Genomic DNA, 16,181 nt, shown 5'->3' with positions numbered 1-16,181 from the left:
AACCCCCCCCTTCCCGGGGCCCTTTTTGTCCCAAAAACCCCTTTTTTTTTTTTTTTTTTTTTTTTTCTTTTTTTTTTTTTGTCTGTTTTTTCCGTGTCCGGCAACGGATTGCAACCCTCAGTGTTGCCCCCGTACCGGACCAGGGACCGGCAACGGGATTGCAAACCTCGGTGTTGCTCCCACGCCTCGCTCAGCCAGTGAGCGGGAGCCGGTCTGTATGTGGGATCCGAACCCTCGGGCGGCAGCACTGCCGCGCCTCCTAAGCGGCGCACTATCCAGTGCGCCACTGGGCCGGCCCTAAAACACCTGTTTTTGCGGTGGACAGAATAATGGTTGATTTTGGTGAATGTTCTATGCATATTGGATAGAACGTGTATTTGCATTTGTTGGGTAGAATGTTCTGTAAATGTTAATTATGTCAAGTTGGTTGGTAGTGTTATAAGGTTGTTTAAGTTTTCTATATCCCTATTAATTTTCTGTTTACTTGTCCTATCAAGTACTGAGAAAGGGAGTGTTGAAATCTCCCATTATTATTGTAGATTCATCTATTTTTCCTTTCAGTTCTGTTAGTTTAGATTCATGTATTTTGGAGCTCTGTTATTAGGCATATACATACTTAGATTGTTACATTCTCTTGAAGAATTACCCCTTCTTCATTCAGAAATGTCCCTCCTTATCCCTGGTAGTGGTTCTTGTTCTGAAACTTTATACCTAAAGTGAGTTTCTCTTAGCATATAGTCGAGTCTTGCCTTTTATCCAATCTGAAAATATTGCCTATAAATCCATCATCTGGCTATTTGTTTCTTATTTTTCCCATCTGTTTTTTTGTTCCTATTCTCCTCTTTCCTGACTTCTTTTGGATTGAGTTTTTGCTTTATTTTGTTTTGGTATTCCATTTTATCTCCACTGGCTTATTAGCTATCCTTTGTTAATTATATCAGTGTTTGCTCTAGTGTTTACAATGTGCATCTTTAACTTGTCACAGTCACTCTCAGACATTATAGCACTTCACAGGTAACACGGAACCTTGTACAGTATACTTCCACTCCCCTCCCATCCTTTGTGCTGTTGTCATCCACGTTACTACTTTATAGGTTATAAACCCCACAATACATTGTTATCATTCTTGCTTTAAACAGTTGAGTATCTTTCAAAGACATTTTAAAACAAGGAAAGAATTTTTTTTTCCTTTTTTTTTGTCTTTTTTCATGTCCGGCAACGGATTGCAACCCTCAGTGTTGCGCCCGTACCGGACCGGGACCAGCAACGGGATCGCAACCCTCGGTGCTGCGCCCACACCTCGCTCAGCCAGTGAGCGGGAACCGGTCTGTATGTGAGATCCGAACCCTCGGAGGGAGCGCCGCCGCACTCCCAAGCAGCGCACTGTAGCAGTGCGCCACCGGGCTGGCCCCAAAGGAAAGAATTTTTGCCATTTCTGACACTGCATTCTTTATGTAGATCAGGTTTTTATCTGGTATCATCTTCCTTCTGCATTTCTTGTAGAACAGGTCCAACAGCAACACATTCTCTCAGCTACTCTTTGAAGAAGTGTTTATGTTTGCCTTTGTTTTTTTTTTTAAGGTATTTTCATTTGGTCTGGAATTCTGAGTTGACAGGTTTTATTTTTTTTCTTTCAGCACTTTAAGTATCCCATTCCAGTGTTTCCACTTGCATAATTTCTGGGGGAGAGGTCTGCAATTTCTTATCTTTGTTCCTGTCCAAATAGTGTGCCTGTCTCTCTGGCTGCTTGTAAGATTTTTTTTCTTTGTCAGTGATTTACAGCAATTTGGTTACGTTGTGTCTTGGTGTTTTTTTCTTTGGGTTCATTCTGCCTGGTGTTCATTGAGATTCTTGAATTGGTGGATTTATAGTTTTAATCGAATTTAAAAATTTCTCAGATTTTTAATTTTTAGAAAATATTTTCTGGGACTCCAATTACATGTATGATAGATTTCTTGATACTGTCTCACAGGTCATTTTTTTCCAGGTTTTTCTCTTCTCTCTGAACTTTGTTTTGAGGCTATATTCAGGCTTTCGAGGGCAGATCTAGATAGCCTTTATTCTAGAGCTAATTAAGCCCAACTACCAAGGCATGACCCTGTGTCTCTGCTTCATGGAGGTCCCTCCACGCTGTCTGACTGGGCCATGAGCAATTCCTATACGAGCTCTTGTTTCTCTTCAGCCTCTGTCGCTGCTCTTCCTCCAGCTTCATGGAGTTTCACCTTCTGTAGGTGCACAGGTGGGTATGCAGCCAGACTGCAGAGGATCCTGAAAGGATTTCCAGGACTCCTTCCCTATCTAGTTCTCTTCTCTGTGGTATTCTGTCCCAGACATCCCAGCCACCTCAGCTTTCCTGAGCTCTGATTTCTGTCACCTCAACTCGGGAAGACAACTGAGTTCTTCCTCTCTCTCTCTCTCTCTCTCTCTCTCTCTCTCTCTCTCTCTCTCTCTCTCTCTCTGCCACAGCCCAGAAATTGCCTATGGGCAGAACGCTGGGGCACTCAGAGGCTCATTGCATTTGTTTCCCCCTCTCAGTCCTGACCTGTCTGTGGTCTATATCTGAAATCAATTGGTTTATATGTTTCGTTCAGTTTTCTAGTATTTTCAGTGGGAGGAAAGTGTTACTCCATTCTCACCAGAATCAGAAGTCTCAGGAATATATACTTTTTAAAAAAAATCATGAGTTTACACTGATATTTCTGATTCAAATATTCTATTGTGTGATTTTAACTTACTTTCTTTCCTTTTATTTTTGCATTTCTTTTATCTTAACTTACATTAACCTAATCCTATAATAAACATCAAAGAGTGCCCAATAACGTTAACCTAATCCTACAATAAATATCAAATAGTTTAAAAATAGTACTATTGATATTATCGCCAACAATACTACTAAATGAAGTTTGGAAGTCCTTTTTTTTTTTGGCAGCTGGCTGGTATAGGGATCCGAACCCTTGACCTTGGTGTTATCAGCACCACACTCTAACCAACTGAGCTAACTGGCCAATCCTGGAATTCCTTTTTGTTCCTAGAGTATATAGAGGGTCAAAGTGCATTGCTATAAAATCCCTTGATGTAATATGTGTGTGTGTGTGTGCGTGCACGTGTATGTGTCTGTGTGTTTGGCTATGTCACCAATTTCGTATATATGTAGTTGAATTCATTTCTTTCAGATTTTTAAGTTTTAGGGAATCATTTTTTTTTATTTTCATATAATTTTATTTTTCAAATGATTATAACATTTACATGATTCCAAAGTCAAAATTATATAGAATACGCTCAAAGAATTTTTGCTTCTATCCCTTTGTTCTTACCCCCATTTCCTTTCTCTCCCTACAGATAGTCTAAGTAGTTTTTGGTTTAACCTTCCAGGTCTCCTTTTTGTAAATATAAGCAAATACGTGCTTGCAAACATAGATATGTATATTCACATTGTATCCCTCTCTTACACAAATTTGGCATACTACTTGCAGATTATACACATTCCTTTTTTCACTTAATAAGATATCCTAGAAACCACTCTATATCAGCATGTAGAACTCTCGCCCTCTGTCCCTCTGTCCCTCTCATCTACAGTTACATAGTACTCGCTGTATGCCTGGATCATAGTTTGTTTCACCAGACCCCAGGTTGTTTGGTGGTTTTCTTTTATTAGGGAGTTGTTCCCTGCCCCCTGCTTCTGCCCACCTTCACTGCTCCCAAATTTTCATGATGGGAAACTATGGATGAAGGGTGGCAATTGTCCTGCTGGGGCCAAAGGTCAGAGATGGGGAACCCAGAGACCTTTGCTAAAGTGTGCCTGCCAAACAGACTAACACTGGGAGAGGGGGTTCTTTTCAGGAGGTGACATTTTTCTTGTTAAACCCTGATTTATTTTTCCTGTCAATGCAGATTTGGAAAAATTTGCCACATCTGAAGGCAGTAGTGATATATCAAGAACCTCCTCCACAGAAGATGGCCAATGTGTACACGGTATGGGTAGTGGGGACTGGGCATTGGGTGGGGGGGATGTCTGGGCACCCAGCTGACCTGGAATGCCTGCCCTCCCCCACTTGACCACAGATGGAGGAATTCATGGAGCTGGGGAACGAGGTGCCTGAGGAGGCCCTGGACACCATCATCGAAGCCCAGCAGCCCAACCAGTGCTGCGTGCTGGTCTACACATCGGGCACCACTGGGAGCCCCAAGGGCGTGATGCTGAGTCAGGACAATGTAGGATAGATGCCCAGATGAGTAGGGTGGGCAGGGGTGGATCTGGGCCATGGCCCTGCCCCAGTGGCCCCTAGGAAGGTTCTTCTGGCCCCTTAGCTCAGGGAGCTGGGACAAGGAGGACAGCCCATCAGACTGTGGGCCAGACTGAGCCTGGCCAAGGGGAGGGGGCAGGCAGGGGAGCCCCGTCCCTGTGGAAATGCCTGGAAAGCCACTCACTCTGGGGGTCCCCCAGTAAGTAGCCCCAAGCCTCCGGGCTGGCCACAGTTGTGAGCACTGCCAGGGCTGGCTTGTGGACACTGCTGGGGCCCATCTGCCTGTGCTCCAGATCACATGGACAGCACGGTTCGGCAGCCTGGCTGGTGACATCCAGCCAGCAGAAGTCCAGCAGGAGGTGGTGGTCAGCTACCTACCCCTCAGCCACATTGCTGCCCAGATCTACGACCTGTGGACGGGGATCCAGTGGGGTGCCCAGGTCTGCTTTGCCGAGCCTGACGCCCTGCAGGTCAGTCTCCCTCTCTGCCATGCAGGTGTCTGAGGGTGTGTGCGAGGGTGCACCCAAGTGTGTACGCATGTCTGAGTGCCCTGTGTGTGTGCTGCTGGCCTGTGTGTTTATCAGTCAGAATCTTGCCAGCTCCAATTAGCACAGCCTGACTCAAATGACCAAACAAGAAGGAAAATGATGACATTAAAGTCGAGTCAGAGTGGCTCTCTGGGTCTGCAATGCCTTCAAGAACGGGCTGTTCTCAGAGTATGACAAGATGGTCACCAGATGGCTGCAGCCCCTCCTTGCATCCCAGCCTCATAAACTACACCTATTCTTTGGGTGTATTTAAACCTTGAGGAAAACTTTCCCAGGAGGCCCCTAGCAAACTTCCCCCCACTCTGCATCTCAGTGGCCTGAACAATGTCACATGTCCATTCCAAACACTGCTCAGGGAGATGGGATTATCCTGTTAGAGTTAGATTAATGAAGAGCCACCACCCTCAGGAGTGGGAAGGGACTGAGGGATTTCTGAAGCATCTGGCCACTTGATACCTAACCAACATCAGAGTTCTGTTAGGAAAAAAGAGTAAGGGATGGCTGTTGAGCTGACAGCCAACAGCACATGCCACAGGTTGCATGCAGGTGTGTGCACCCGTGTGAACATTCATGTGCAGTGGGCATGCTGTGAAGTGTGTGCACGCCTGAGTCTGGGGACAGGGGCCTCCTGGACTGCAGCTGGCCCTGAACCAGCTGGCCTCCTCTCCCCGGTGGTGAACAGGGGAGCCTGGTGAACACACTGCGTGAGGTGCAGCCCACATCCCACATGGGTGTGCCCCGCGTGTGGGAGAAGATCATGGAGCGGATCCAGGAGGTGGCGGCTCGGTCAGGCTTCATCCGACGCAAGATGCTGCTGTGGGCCATGTCGGTGACCTTGGAGCAGAACCTCACCTGCCCTGGCAGGTACAGAGGGCCAGGGGGCAGGAGGCCTAGAGAGGCAGGAGGGTTGGGTCATAATCCAGTACCCAACCAAGGATCTGACAGGCTAGGCTTATCTCTGCTCCATCAGCCTGTCAGTTCTGCAAACCCCTGTGCGGGGGCCCCATCAATGGTTGGGCTTGAGCTCCTGTACTCTTCCTGACCCTGATGGGAACAGTCACCTTATTGTGGTTCTGACTGGGAGAACTGACTTGCTTCCTCTGAAGTGGAATTCACCTCTCTAAGAGCAGCTCCTGCTACTGTCTCCTGAGGTCTCCTGTCCTCAGTAGGTGGCTGGAGAAGGGACCACAGTTGTAGGGGCTTAGCCTTTCCAGCCTTTCCAGCATTCCAGGTGAACACTGGGATCTCTCCCCCACCCCCTTTTATTTATTTATTTATTTTTTCCTTTTTGTCTTTTTTACTGACCGGTAACGGGATCGCAACCCTCGGTGTCGCGCCCGCACTGGGGACTGGCAACGGGATCGCAACCCTTGGTATTGCGCCCGCACTGCGCTCAGCCAGTGAGCGGGAACCAGTCTCCACATGGGATCCAAACCCTCGGTGGGAGTGCCACCACGCTCCCAAGCAGCGCACTCTCCAGTGCGCCACCGGGCTGGCTCCACCCCCTTTTGATTGCATTTTAAATTCACACACAGTGCTGTGGGAGGGTCAGTGATATAAATCTGGCCTGGTTTCAATTTAGAAATAGTTTCCATTACCAGGTGTCTGTGAATGGGTATCATGCAACACGTGCACCCATCTGTGCACCTATAGCTTCATTTGCGCAGACATGAAAACTGAATATGCATGAACGAAGCATTTGTGGCTTCAGTGGGATCATGCACATGTTTGTACATGTATGTACATGAATACATACTTCAAGTCTCTGCACATGTGCAATACTGTGTGTGCAAATTTGCATGCATCTTTGTTGCCTGTGCACCTGTACACAGCTGAATCTGTTTGACTTCCTGGCTCAAGATACATTTGCACAGAATCACATGCATGTGCGCCTAAACTTGCCTGCATGTTCATGAGCGGGGCCAATATTCAAAATATTTAACAATGGGTTTGGCATTTGGAACAACCAATCAGAACAGATAACCGGAGCAGCCATGCCAGTGTGTACCCAATGAACCCCTTTTAATGTGAGTGTGTGTTTCCTTCCGTGGATCATTCTCCCTCTCCCACCAGTGACCTGAAGCCCTTCACAACCAGACTGGCCGATTACCTGGTGCTAGCCAAGGTTCGCCAGGTGTTGGGCTTTGCCAAGTGTCAGAAATGCTTCTATGGGGCAGCTCCCATGACCGCAGAGACACAGCGCTTCTTCCTGGGCCTCAACATCCGCTTGTACGCGGGCTACGGACTCAGTGAGACCTCAGGCCCCCACTTCATGTCCAGCCCCTACAACTACCGGCTCTACAGGTGAGGCCCAAGGCTGCCACACATCCTCACGCCCATAAGCCCTTACGAGAGAGTCTCCCAGGACAGCAGATGGCCCAGAACCAGTTGGGCAGTTGGAGTGGGAGGACAGGGCCAGACTTCTGGGGGGTGGGAGGGCGCTCAGTTCTGGGAAGTGATTTGAAGGATCATCTGTTGTGCTTGAATACCCACCGTCCCCATCACAGCGCTCCAAGTTCTGCCCTTAGCATTTCATTCATCCACCCATCCATTCACCTATAAACCTTTCATTGGCCCTACCTTTCAGCTCTAAGTCCCCTGATAAAATACAAAAACCCTGGGAGGGGACACCTTCTAGCCATCAGTGCAGACCGAGAGGTCGGAGACCAGGCTCCACGGTGAGGGCTTGGAGGAGAGGCTCCCTCTGACCAGCCTCCCCTCCTCCATTGCCAGCTCGGGCAAGGTGCTGCCAGGCTGCCGGGTGAAGCTGGTGAACGAGGATGCGGAGGGCATCGGCGAGATCTGCCTGTGGGGCCGCACCGTCTTCATGGGCTACCTGAACATGGAGGACAAGACGTGCGAGGCCATCGACGCCGACGGCTGGCTGCACACGGGCGACGCCGGCCGCCTGGACGCCGACGGCTTCCTCTACCTCACCGGGCGCCTCAAAGGTGAGCGCCCCCCGCTGGCAGCCGAAGGGATCCACTCCCAGCAGTTTTGCGTCCTCGTTGATTGAAGTGCCGCGCGCCTTCCCGCCGTCGTTTTACTACTGTCCGCCTGTGGGGCAGGTACTATTATTACCCTGAGTTACTAATCAGGACATCCAGAGAGGTAAAGTAACTCGCCCAAGGTCACCCAGCTGTAGTGCATGGTGGAGCTGGTATTCAAACTCCTAGAGAGACAAAGCAAATCTTTCCAGAAGATTCCAGGGCATAAATACTCCAAAAAATTCGTGGGCAAATAAAATTAAAGGACGAATCTTTCCATGAATTTTTTGGAGTTCCTTCCTATTATGTATTTTTATATGCAAACACGGATACGAGGGAGAGTAGTAGAACGCAAATTGGATATAAAATTAAAAATAAAACATGAAACTTCCCGCGGAGACCGGGAAGGAAGTTGGGATCCCTCCGTGGAAACATGCTTTGCTTACTTTGCGTAACAGCCGCAGGGGAAACTGAAGCTCGGTGAGTGGGTTAAAGACTTTCTAGGAATCGCGCAGGCCGATATGCAACCAAGCCCAGGTTCCAACTCATGGCCACGGAGGCCCCAGGGAGGGACAGGACGTGCCTGCGTTTGGGCCCTGGGCGATGCAGGCCGGTGAGCCCTGGCGGGGCCGGTACTCTCCGGGAAGACCCAGGCTGGAGGTGACAGGTGGCTGCCTGGGCGTGCCGCGGGCGCCGCCTAGTGTTCGTCTTTGTAATGGCAGGTAAGGGGACCTGCATCCCTGCAGGAGGTGGCATCATAGCCAGAAAACAAAAATCCAGCTTAGCGTTGGCCCTCCTTTTAGAAATAGTATGGTAAGAGGTAAGTGTCCAGATACCTTTTCTCCAAATGTATATGCATATATGCAGTTGACCCTAAATGACTCCTAGAAAAGACCATTCTTTCCCCATTGCCCTGCAGTGGAGTCTGTCAGTTAGCAAGTGACTGCCTATGAAAGGTCTATTTTTGGACTCTATTCTGTTCCAGTGGTTTATTTGCCTATCCTTGCACCAATATCCCAGTGTCTTAATGTCTGTCGCTTTATAATAGGACTTGATATCTGGTTGTGTAAGTCCTACAATCTTGGTCTTTATCTTGAAGATGACCTTGGCTATTCTTTGCCATTTGCATTTCCATTTGAATTTTAGAATCATTGTGTCAGTTTCCTTAAAAAAATTGGCTGGAATTCTTATTTTTATTTTATTGAATCTGTAGATTAATTTGGTAAGGATGTATACATCTTTACAACATTGAGTCTTCCAATTTATAAACATGGTAATCTGTCCCTCCGTTTACTTAGGTCTTTTTAAATTTCCCTCAACAGTGTATGAGGGTACTGCAAAAAGTTCATAGAAAAATGGGATTAAAAGGTAATATGAACCTTTCCATGAACTTTTTGAAGGCCCCTCGTATTACAGTTTTCAATGTGGAGATTTTTGCACACTTTCCTTATATTTTCTCCCAAGAATTTTACTTTTTTATGCTATTAAAAATAGTAACATTAAAATTTTTTTGTTTATTGTTTGTTGCTGGTATATAAAAATGCAAGTGCTTTTTGCATATTGGCCTTGTATCAAATGACCTTGCTGAGTCCACATATCAATTCTAGTAGTGTGTATATATTCTTTTGAATTTTCCATGGGCACCATCTTATCATCTGCAAATAATGGCTGTTTTATTTCTGCCTTTCCATTGCTTATGATTTTTTTCTTGCTTATTGCATGGGTTAGGACCTCCAGGACAGTGTTGAATAGAAGTGGTGGTAGTGGTCACCCTTGTTTTGTTTCTGATCTCAGGGGAATGCTTTCAATATTTTATCATCCAGTATATTTCCTGTGGGTTTTTGTAGATATTCTTCATCAGATTAAGAAAGTTACTTTCTATACTTAGCTAATGGTTTTATCATTTACGCACTGTGAAAGACGCTGGTAAGAACAGGGAGTAGTGAGAAAAGGGCAGGACTGAGGAAGCAATGACGAGGGTTCTGTGGGGGAGGCCGGATTCCGTCTTTCCACATTTCTAGTCTACCTTTTCCTCTCCACTCATTTCTGCTGTTGTAGACAAGCCCTGATCATTTGAACTCCTGTCATGGTTTCTTCTCTGGCCAGCTCAGTCCATTAACAAACATGCTTCACCTAGCTACCAGAGTGCCCTAAAGCTTTGATCCCAAACCACTGAGGGGTTCCCACCTGCCAGCTCACAGTCCAGCTCCTGAGCCAGCACTGGAGGCCTCTGGGACGGGCCTGCTCCCTCTCCAGCCTTTCCCCCACTTACTGCCTGCAGCTCACTGAAGGCCTGTGTGCTCTGCTTGTGTTCTGCCCTCTGCCTGTCAAGCCCCTATTCCTACTTAGCACCTAGATGGGCCAGGTCCCTCCCTGGCCCCCACGGCTCCTGAGCTCCTGCTACACCATGAGCTCCTTGCAGCCTGGGATTGTCTTGTTCTATTCTGTGCCTGATGTCAGTATAGGACGTGTGCACAGAATGTGACCAACTAATCTGTTGAATCAGACAGAACTGGGGGACAGGATTATAGTCTTGCTAAAATCATTCAAGGTGCATTTGTTGATTTTATTTATTTTAATGGATTTTATTTTATTAAATTGATCACCATCTAGCCTAGTAGTAAGCCATCATTCAAAGAACAGAAGACCAGTGCATTGAATACATAATACCTGGCTTTGCACACAGAGACACTCAACAAATATTTGAATGAAAGGATGAACCAATGGATGGGCAGATGGATGCCATAAGAAAAGCTCAAAGAAGGGGGAGGTGGAAGAATTGGAGGCTTCTTGAAAGAGGCAACTGAGCTGGTCACCGAAGAATAGGCAGCGTGTTGGACTGAGGGAATAAAGGAGAGAGGGCTTTCTAGTGGGAAAGACACAGGGAAGGTGGGGGGCACCATAGGAGGGTGGGGAAGAGCACGGACTCTGGGACTGGACTGGATTTAAAATCTCAGCTCTCCCGCTCATTAACATGTGACCTTGGGTAAGTTAATGAACCTCTCTGTGCTTCAGTTTCCTCATCTGCAAAATGACAGGCTTATTGTGAGGATGACATGAGTTACTGTATGTAAAGCACTTAGCGTGGTGGTGAGTGCTGTGTGAACGACAGGGATGGTGGTTATTAAGCAAAGGCAGGGAAGAGAAATGACATGCAAGCTACTGAGGGGCAGGTGGGGGTTCATTGAGGAACTGGCGCTAGCAGAAGAGGGCCGTGGATGAGATGCCTGAGCAGGCAAAGTCTTGGGTGATGAGCCAATTGGGGGCCTGGGTAAGCATTTGTCCTCAGGGGACTGCCACCGTCCCCTGGCAGGCACGAGGTCTTTGGAGGGCCTGACACTTGGTTCCCAGAGAGGGGGCATCTTCAGCAGCACTACCTGCTGCTCTGGCCTCTGGGCTGTGGCTGAGGCTTGGGTCGTGGTTCAGCTGGGGCACCTGGACTACAGCCTGTGCTGGGACCTGGCCTTGCCTCCCCAGAATTAATCATCACGGCCGGTGGGGAGAATGTGCCCCCTGTGCCCATTGAGGAGGCTGTGAAAATGGAGCTGCCCATCATCAGCAATGCCATGCTGATCGGGGACCAGAGGAAGTTCCTGTCCATGCTGCTCACCTTGAAGGTACGTCTAGGGGGCTCTGGGGGAGCAGTCTGTAGCAGAAGCCACATTCAGCCCCGGGCTCATCTGGATCTCATGGCTTTATTCTGGAATAACTGCAGTCAGTGCTGCCTGCACCCTGGGGGCAGCTGTAGCACATGGAAATTTCTTCTGTCCCCCATATGCCACTGTGCTGGTCCTTCATGTGCTACCAGAATATTCCAGCTTACCAAGTGCTGCTGCCTTCCTCGTTTCCTTCAGCAGGCACACAGCTGACAGGGTGGTAGACGGGCAGAAGTGACAGTGTCTGTTTTACAGATGATGACTTCACTGACAGGACTTCTCATTCTCTGACCACTGTTCCTTCCACCACACCACAGGCTCGACACAGTAGCGTCCTACTCATTCTAGAACCGTCTCTTTGAAACAGACCTCACACCCTTGCCATCCACAGTAAGGCCTCCTCCAAGACCAGGGCTTGTGTCCTGCAGAACGAGGCAGGTCCTCATGTGCTCTCTGGCTTTTCAGTGCACTCTGGATCCAGACACCTCTGACCCAACTGATAATCTGACCGAACAAGCCGTGGAGTTCTGCCAGCGGGTGGGCAGCAAAGCCACCACAGTGTCTGAGATCGTGGGGAAGAAGGATGAGGTTGTGTATCAGGCCATCAAAGAGGGGATCCAGAGGGTCAACATGAACGCGGCAGCCCGACCCTACCACATCCAGAAGTGGGCCATCCTTGAGAGGGACTTCTCCATCTCAGGAGGAGAGTTGGGTAGGTTTTCTCTTTTCATCATTCCAGGGGCTGTCTGGGAAGGCAGAGGCCATGGCAGTGCCTGGGAGGGGCCCGCTCTGAAGCAGCCACAGCAGGTAGAAGGTCATGGACAGGGCTTTGGGTGACAGCCATCTCCATCCTGTCAGGGGACCCTGCTTGGAGCATGGGCTTGTGGTTGTGTAGAGCTTGTTGAATGCATAAGATACATGCTAGAACTCCCTAATTTGAACATTGGACATTTAACTTTGCCTTGACATATCCCCCTAAAAACAATGGAACCCTGCTAGGGTTTGGGCTGGAGTCGCCTGGTTTTAAGGCTGAGGCTACTGTAACCTTCTGTAAAGTTGGCTCATGTAATGGGTGAAGAAAACCGTTCTGGACCACGGTCCACAGAACCAGAAAATGCCTCTGGTACAGCCTCAGCTGGCTGGGTGAGGCCACTGTGGCTATGGCATCTTGGCTGTTTATGGCACAGGGGAGGTAGGAATGGCTTCTCCAGTGATATCCCCTCAACCCGTCAAGGCTAAACCCAGATGCAACTATATACAGGACTGCTGAGCTGCAGCTGGAGACCTTGAGCTTATCTGGTTCTCTGGTGCTAACAAACTGAATGCGAGGTCAACCCGACAGAAGGTGTCCTCTCTGTGCAGTTTATATAAATGGCTTTGCTTTTGAAGTTTCCAGTTACACAGTCAAGAGTGAGTTGGATATTTAAAGGTACCCAGAACTTCAAGTGAGAGCCCTTTCAACCTTGCTTTAGAGAAGGGAAACCAAGGCCAGGAAAAGTGATATGGGGACGATCTCTCATAAAGACCACAGCAGAGGCTCCCCCTAGCCTGCGCTTTTCCCCGATGAATCACAATCTATCAAAGCGTGATGTCCACTATTGTATAAACTTTCACTAAAATGCTGATGATTTGTGTATTAGTAATCTATAGCTGTGTTATAAATGACCCCCAAATGCAGCAGCTGGAAACAATAAACATTTATTATCTTCATTTTTGTGGGTCAGGATTCAGGAGCCGCATAGCTCTGGCTCGGGGTCTCTCATGAGGTCACAGTCAATGTGGGCTGGGGCCGTGGTTATCTGCAGCTGGAGTGTCCACTTCCACGCTTACTCACGTGGCTGTGGGCAGGCCTCAGTTCCATGCTGGCTGTTGGGCAGAGACCTCAGTTCTTGGCCAGTGGACCACATAGCACGGCAGCTGGCTTGCCCCAGAAAGAGTGATCCAGAAGAGCCCAAGATGGAAACCATAGTCTGTCCCTCCCTTCCTCCCTCCCTTTTCCTTTTAAAAAACTGCTTGAATCACTTATTTGTTTAAGGGACAGAACAGCAAATGGATTGAGGATCAGGAATAGGTACAGGTCAAGGGTAAGGTGGATGTGACTTACACCACTTTACAATGCATATGAAAAACCTGCAGTGTTTTATAACCTGTTCCCAGAAGTGACACACCATCACCTCCTCTATATTCTATCAGCGACAGACCAACCCTGGCACAACGTGGGAGGGGACGTATATGAGGGGTGTGGACACCAGGAAGAGGCTTCACTCTCTTGGAGGCTGCCCCCTCTGTCCTGTCTGGCTTAACTCCTGAGTCACAGCACTGAGTCTGGATCTTCGCCACACACTTTCTCAGAGTTCTCAGAGCCTGGGCCTCACTCATCCCTTCCAACTTCTCTTTTAGGTCCCACAATGAAACTGAAGCGGCCCACAGTTTTGGAGAAGTACAAAGATATCATTGACTCCTTTTACCAAGAGCAGAACAAGTAGTCGGAGGCCGTCCTTGCAGTCTCTGCTGAACAGGTGTCCGGCCTCCCGAGCATTTCCCTGACTCCAGGTTCTCTTCGGTCTGGGCACAGGAGCTCTGGCAAGTCTGTTAAACCTCCAGGTCAGGGGATGGCACCGGCTTCGACATTGACCAGGTCTTGTGCCAACGATAGCTGACAATTCTGAGAAGCTTCCGTATGGATAGTTGTAATTCTGTTTAGGTGCTGCTGCTTGTTCAGGTGACAAATGAGATCAGCTCTCCTTCCAGAACTAAAGGGCTGATCACTTTTGGCCCCAGTTCCAGGTAGATTTAACAAGCTGCTAGCTCACGTCGCAGGCCAGCCGGTGCAGGCTGGGTGGGAGCGGAGGACGGAGGGAAAGACAGCTCATATCACCAGTGTGCACCACAGGGAGAGCGGACAGCCCTAACCCACCTAACGGCCCGACTTACTCTGGAATCCTGTTGGACACTGCCGACTCCATGATTCCCTCCTCCACCACACACACCCACTCACTTGATGCTTAATAAACCTGCTGCTGCCTATTTGATTGTATTTAATGTGTAATTTAAATATTAAACCTTTTAACAGAACTGTCAAGAAGTACCTGATTTTTTTTGTCATGAGCAGGCAGGACCAGTCCAAAGAGTAGTGGGTGTTTAACCCGCAGGACTGTGTGCAACAGGCATATGAGTGACCATTAGTGCCCTGGAATAGACAAAGGTGCAGGATGGGGTCAGTGGAGCATTCTAGTAAAAGCAGCCAACTCAAGTGTAAGCCTTTTACCCCCAGGCCCCCCCTTCCACTCGGAATGCCTTAAGCAGCCATTCTTATTAGCAAGCTGAGCCAAAATGACCTAAACATCTGAACGGGCAGCAGGTAGAGAAAGCATACATCTTAATCAGTTTTGGAATTCTTTATTACTGTGAGCCCAAGAGCCACTGATAATGAGCACAATCCAATAACACAGAGGAAGCAGCAGCTTAAAGTAAAACACATAGAAGACTGTAAGTCTGGTTACAAGCCTTAAAAATGACCCAGATAGAGNGGATGGGGGTGGGGGGGCAGGGGAGAAGGTACCTGTAAATCAAAAGCTGAGCCCAAGCCCCAGCATGGCACAATTTTGTGACTCAACTCAGGCTGAACCAGCTCCGGTCTTTGCAATGTCACCTTGTACTGGCATTGTTGAGGCGGAGGGCAGTGATTAGGTGCTTTGGGGGAGGGGAAGGGCAGCTGAAATATAAAATTAATAGTCAGCATCCCAGTTCCTCAATTGCAGCCAAATACAGGTGATCAGGCCCTTCAGCAGTGTCACCCCCAGCAGTACCAGCTGGAGTGTGGTCCCTGTCCAGACAGTGACATGCAAGAGCCAATGCATGATATGGGCAGCTCCCCTGGCTCGACTCAGGGTGTCGGTACAGGGGCTCAGAAGCTGTGACAACTCATGCTGCTTAAACCGTGTGCAGTGAAAAGGAAGCGCCACCCTCTGCTTCACTAAAAGTTCTCGCAAAGAATATTAAACCTTGAGATAATAAAATAATTGAGCACATAATGCATTTCTGTCTTTGTACCCAATATATTACCTATATCTTATTAACAAAAATTACATCTCTGATAATATACTTCCTGGATTTAAAGTTTTTATTCATATTCAGTAATTCATATAAAGGACAAATCTGTCTTTATTTTCCGTATCACTAAGAAATATACCATATTCACTGTTTTTGATGTAAACTTTCCCAGGAAATTTCTCTTGTGCCCGTTTAGTTTTATAATAATGTCATCTTGTGCTATTATGTCAATATTCTATTTTATTTCCATTATGTTTTTTCATAAACCAAGGAGAACAGCGTTTGTCTTTAAAAAATTAGATGTTTTCTCTTATTAATTCTGGATCATGATATTTACAACTGAGGAAAACTATTTTAACTGAAGTGTAAAATGGCTAACAATGCGAATGATACAGTCCACTTAGGGTTTACAAAAAAAAGTTTACCAGATAGACATTTAATAAATAAAACAAGCACTTGGAAAAAGTCCTTTGAAAGCAGGTATAGGGATATCATCTGCATCCTTTGCACAGATTTTATTAAGAAAAGGCCAGATCTAAAAATGTACTCTGTCAAGAAACAAGCACACCAAATGCATACATAATGGTAGGTTTTCTAAATAGAGGTTTATGCGCTGTCCATTAAAAGTGACGGATGCAAATACCATTTGTAGAAGCATTAATCTAAATCTTTTACTCGGCGACAGATTTCTTC

The 16,181-nt window shown here is 47.5% G+C and overlaps 1 protein-coding gene and 1 non-coding gene across 2 annotated transcripts in view; one reads left to right on the top strand and one right to left on the bottom strand.

The window, feature by feature from the left end:
- Positions 1-14,517, top strand: part of ACSBG1 (acyl-CoA synthetase bubblegum family member 1) — a 62,709-nt gene extending 48,192 nt beyond the window's left edge. The window contains exons 7-15 of the mRNA XM_008574525.1: positions 3,892-3,972; positions 4,063-4,212; positions 4,538-4,714; positions 5,475-5,656; positions 6,866-7,096; positions 7,526-7,743; positions 11,257-11,396; positions 11,901-12,147; positions 13,836-14,517. Of these exons, the coding sequence (XP_008572747.1) occupies positions 3,892-3,972; positions 4,063-4,212; positions 4,538-4,714; positions 5,475-5,656; positions 6,866-7,096; positions 7,526-7,743; positions 11,257-11,396; positions 11,901-12,147; positions 13,836-13,921 (1,512 nt within the window). The 3' untranslated portion in view covers positions 13,922-14,517. The remainder of the gene's footprint in view (positions 1-3,891; positions 3,973-4,062; positions 4,213-4,537; positions 4,715-5,474; positions 5,657-6,865; positions 7,097-7,525; positions 7,744-11,256; positions 11,397-11,900; positions 12,148-13,835) is intronic.
- TRNAI-GAU lies at positions 2,931-3,005 on the bottom strand. The gene has a single exon. It is a non-coding gene; the product is annotated as a tRNA-Ile (tRNA).
- Positions 14,518-16,181: the final 1,664 nt, after the last annotated feature.

Source organism: Galeopterus variegatus, unplaced genomic scaffold (assembly GCF_000696425.1).
Source record: "Galeopterus variegatus unplaced genomic scaffold, G_variegatus-3.0.2 Scaffold1059, whole genome shotgun sequence".
Taxonomy (NCBI): Eukaryota; Metazoa; Chordata; class Mammalia; order Dermoptera; family Cynocephalidae; genus Galeopterus; species Galeopterus variegatus.
Note: the sequence above shows the minus strand (reverse complement) of the source record. Positions and strands in the feature narration are given on the sequence as shown.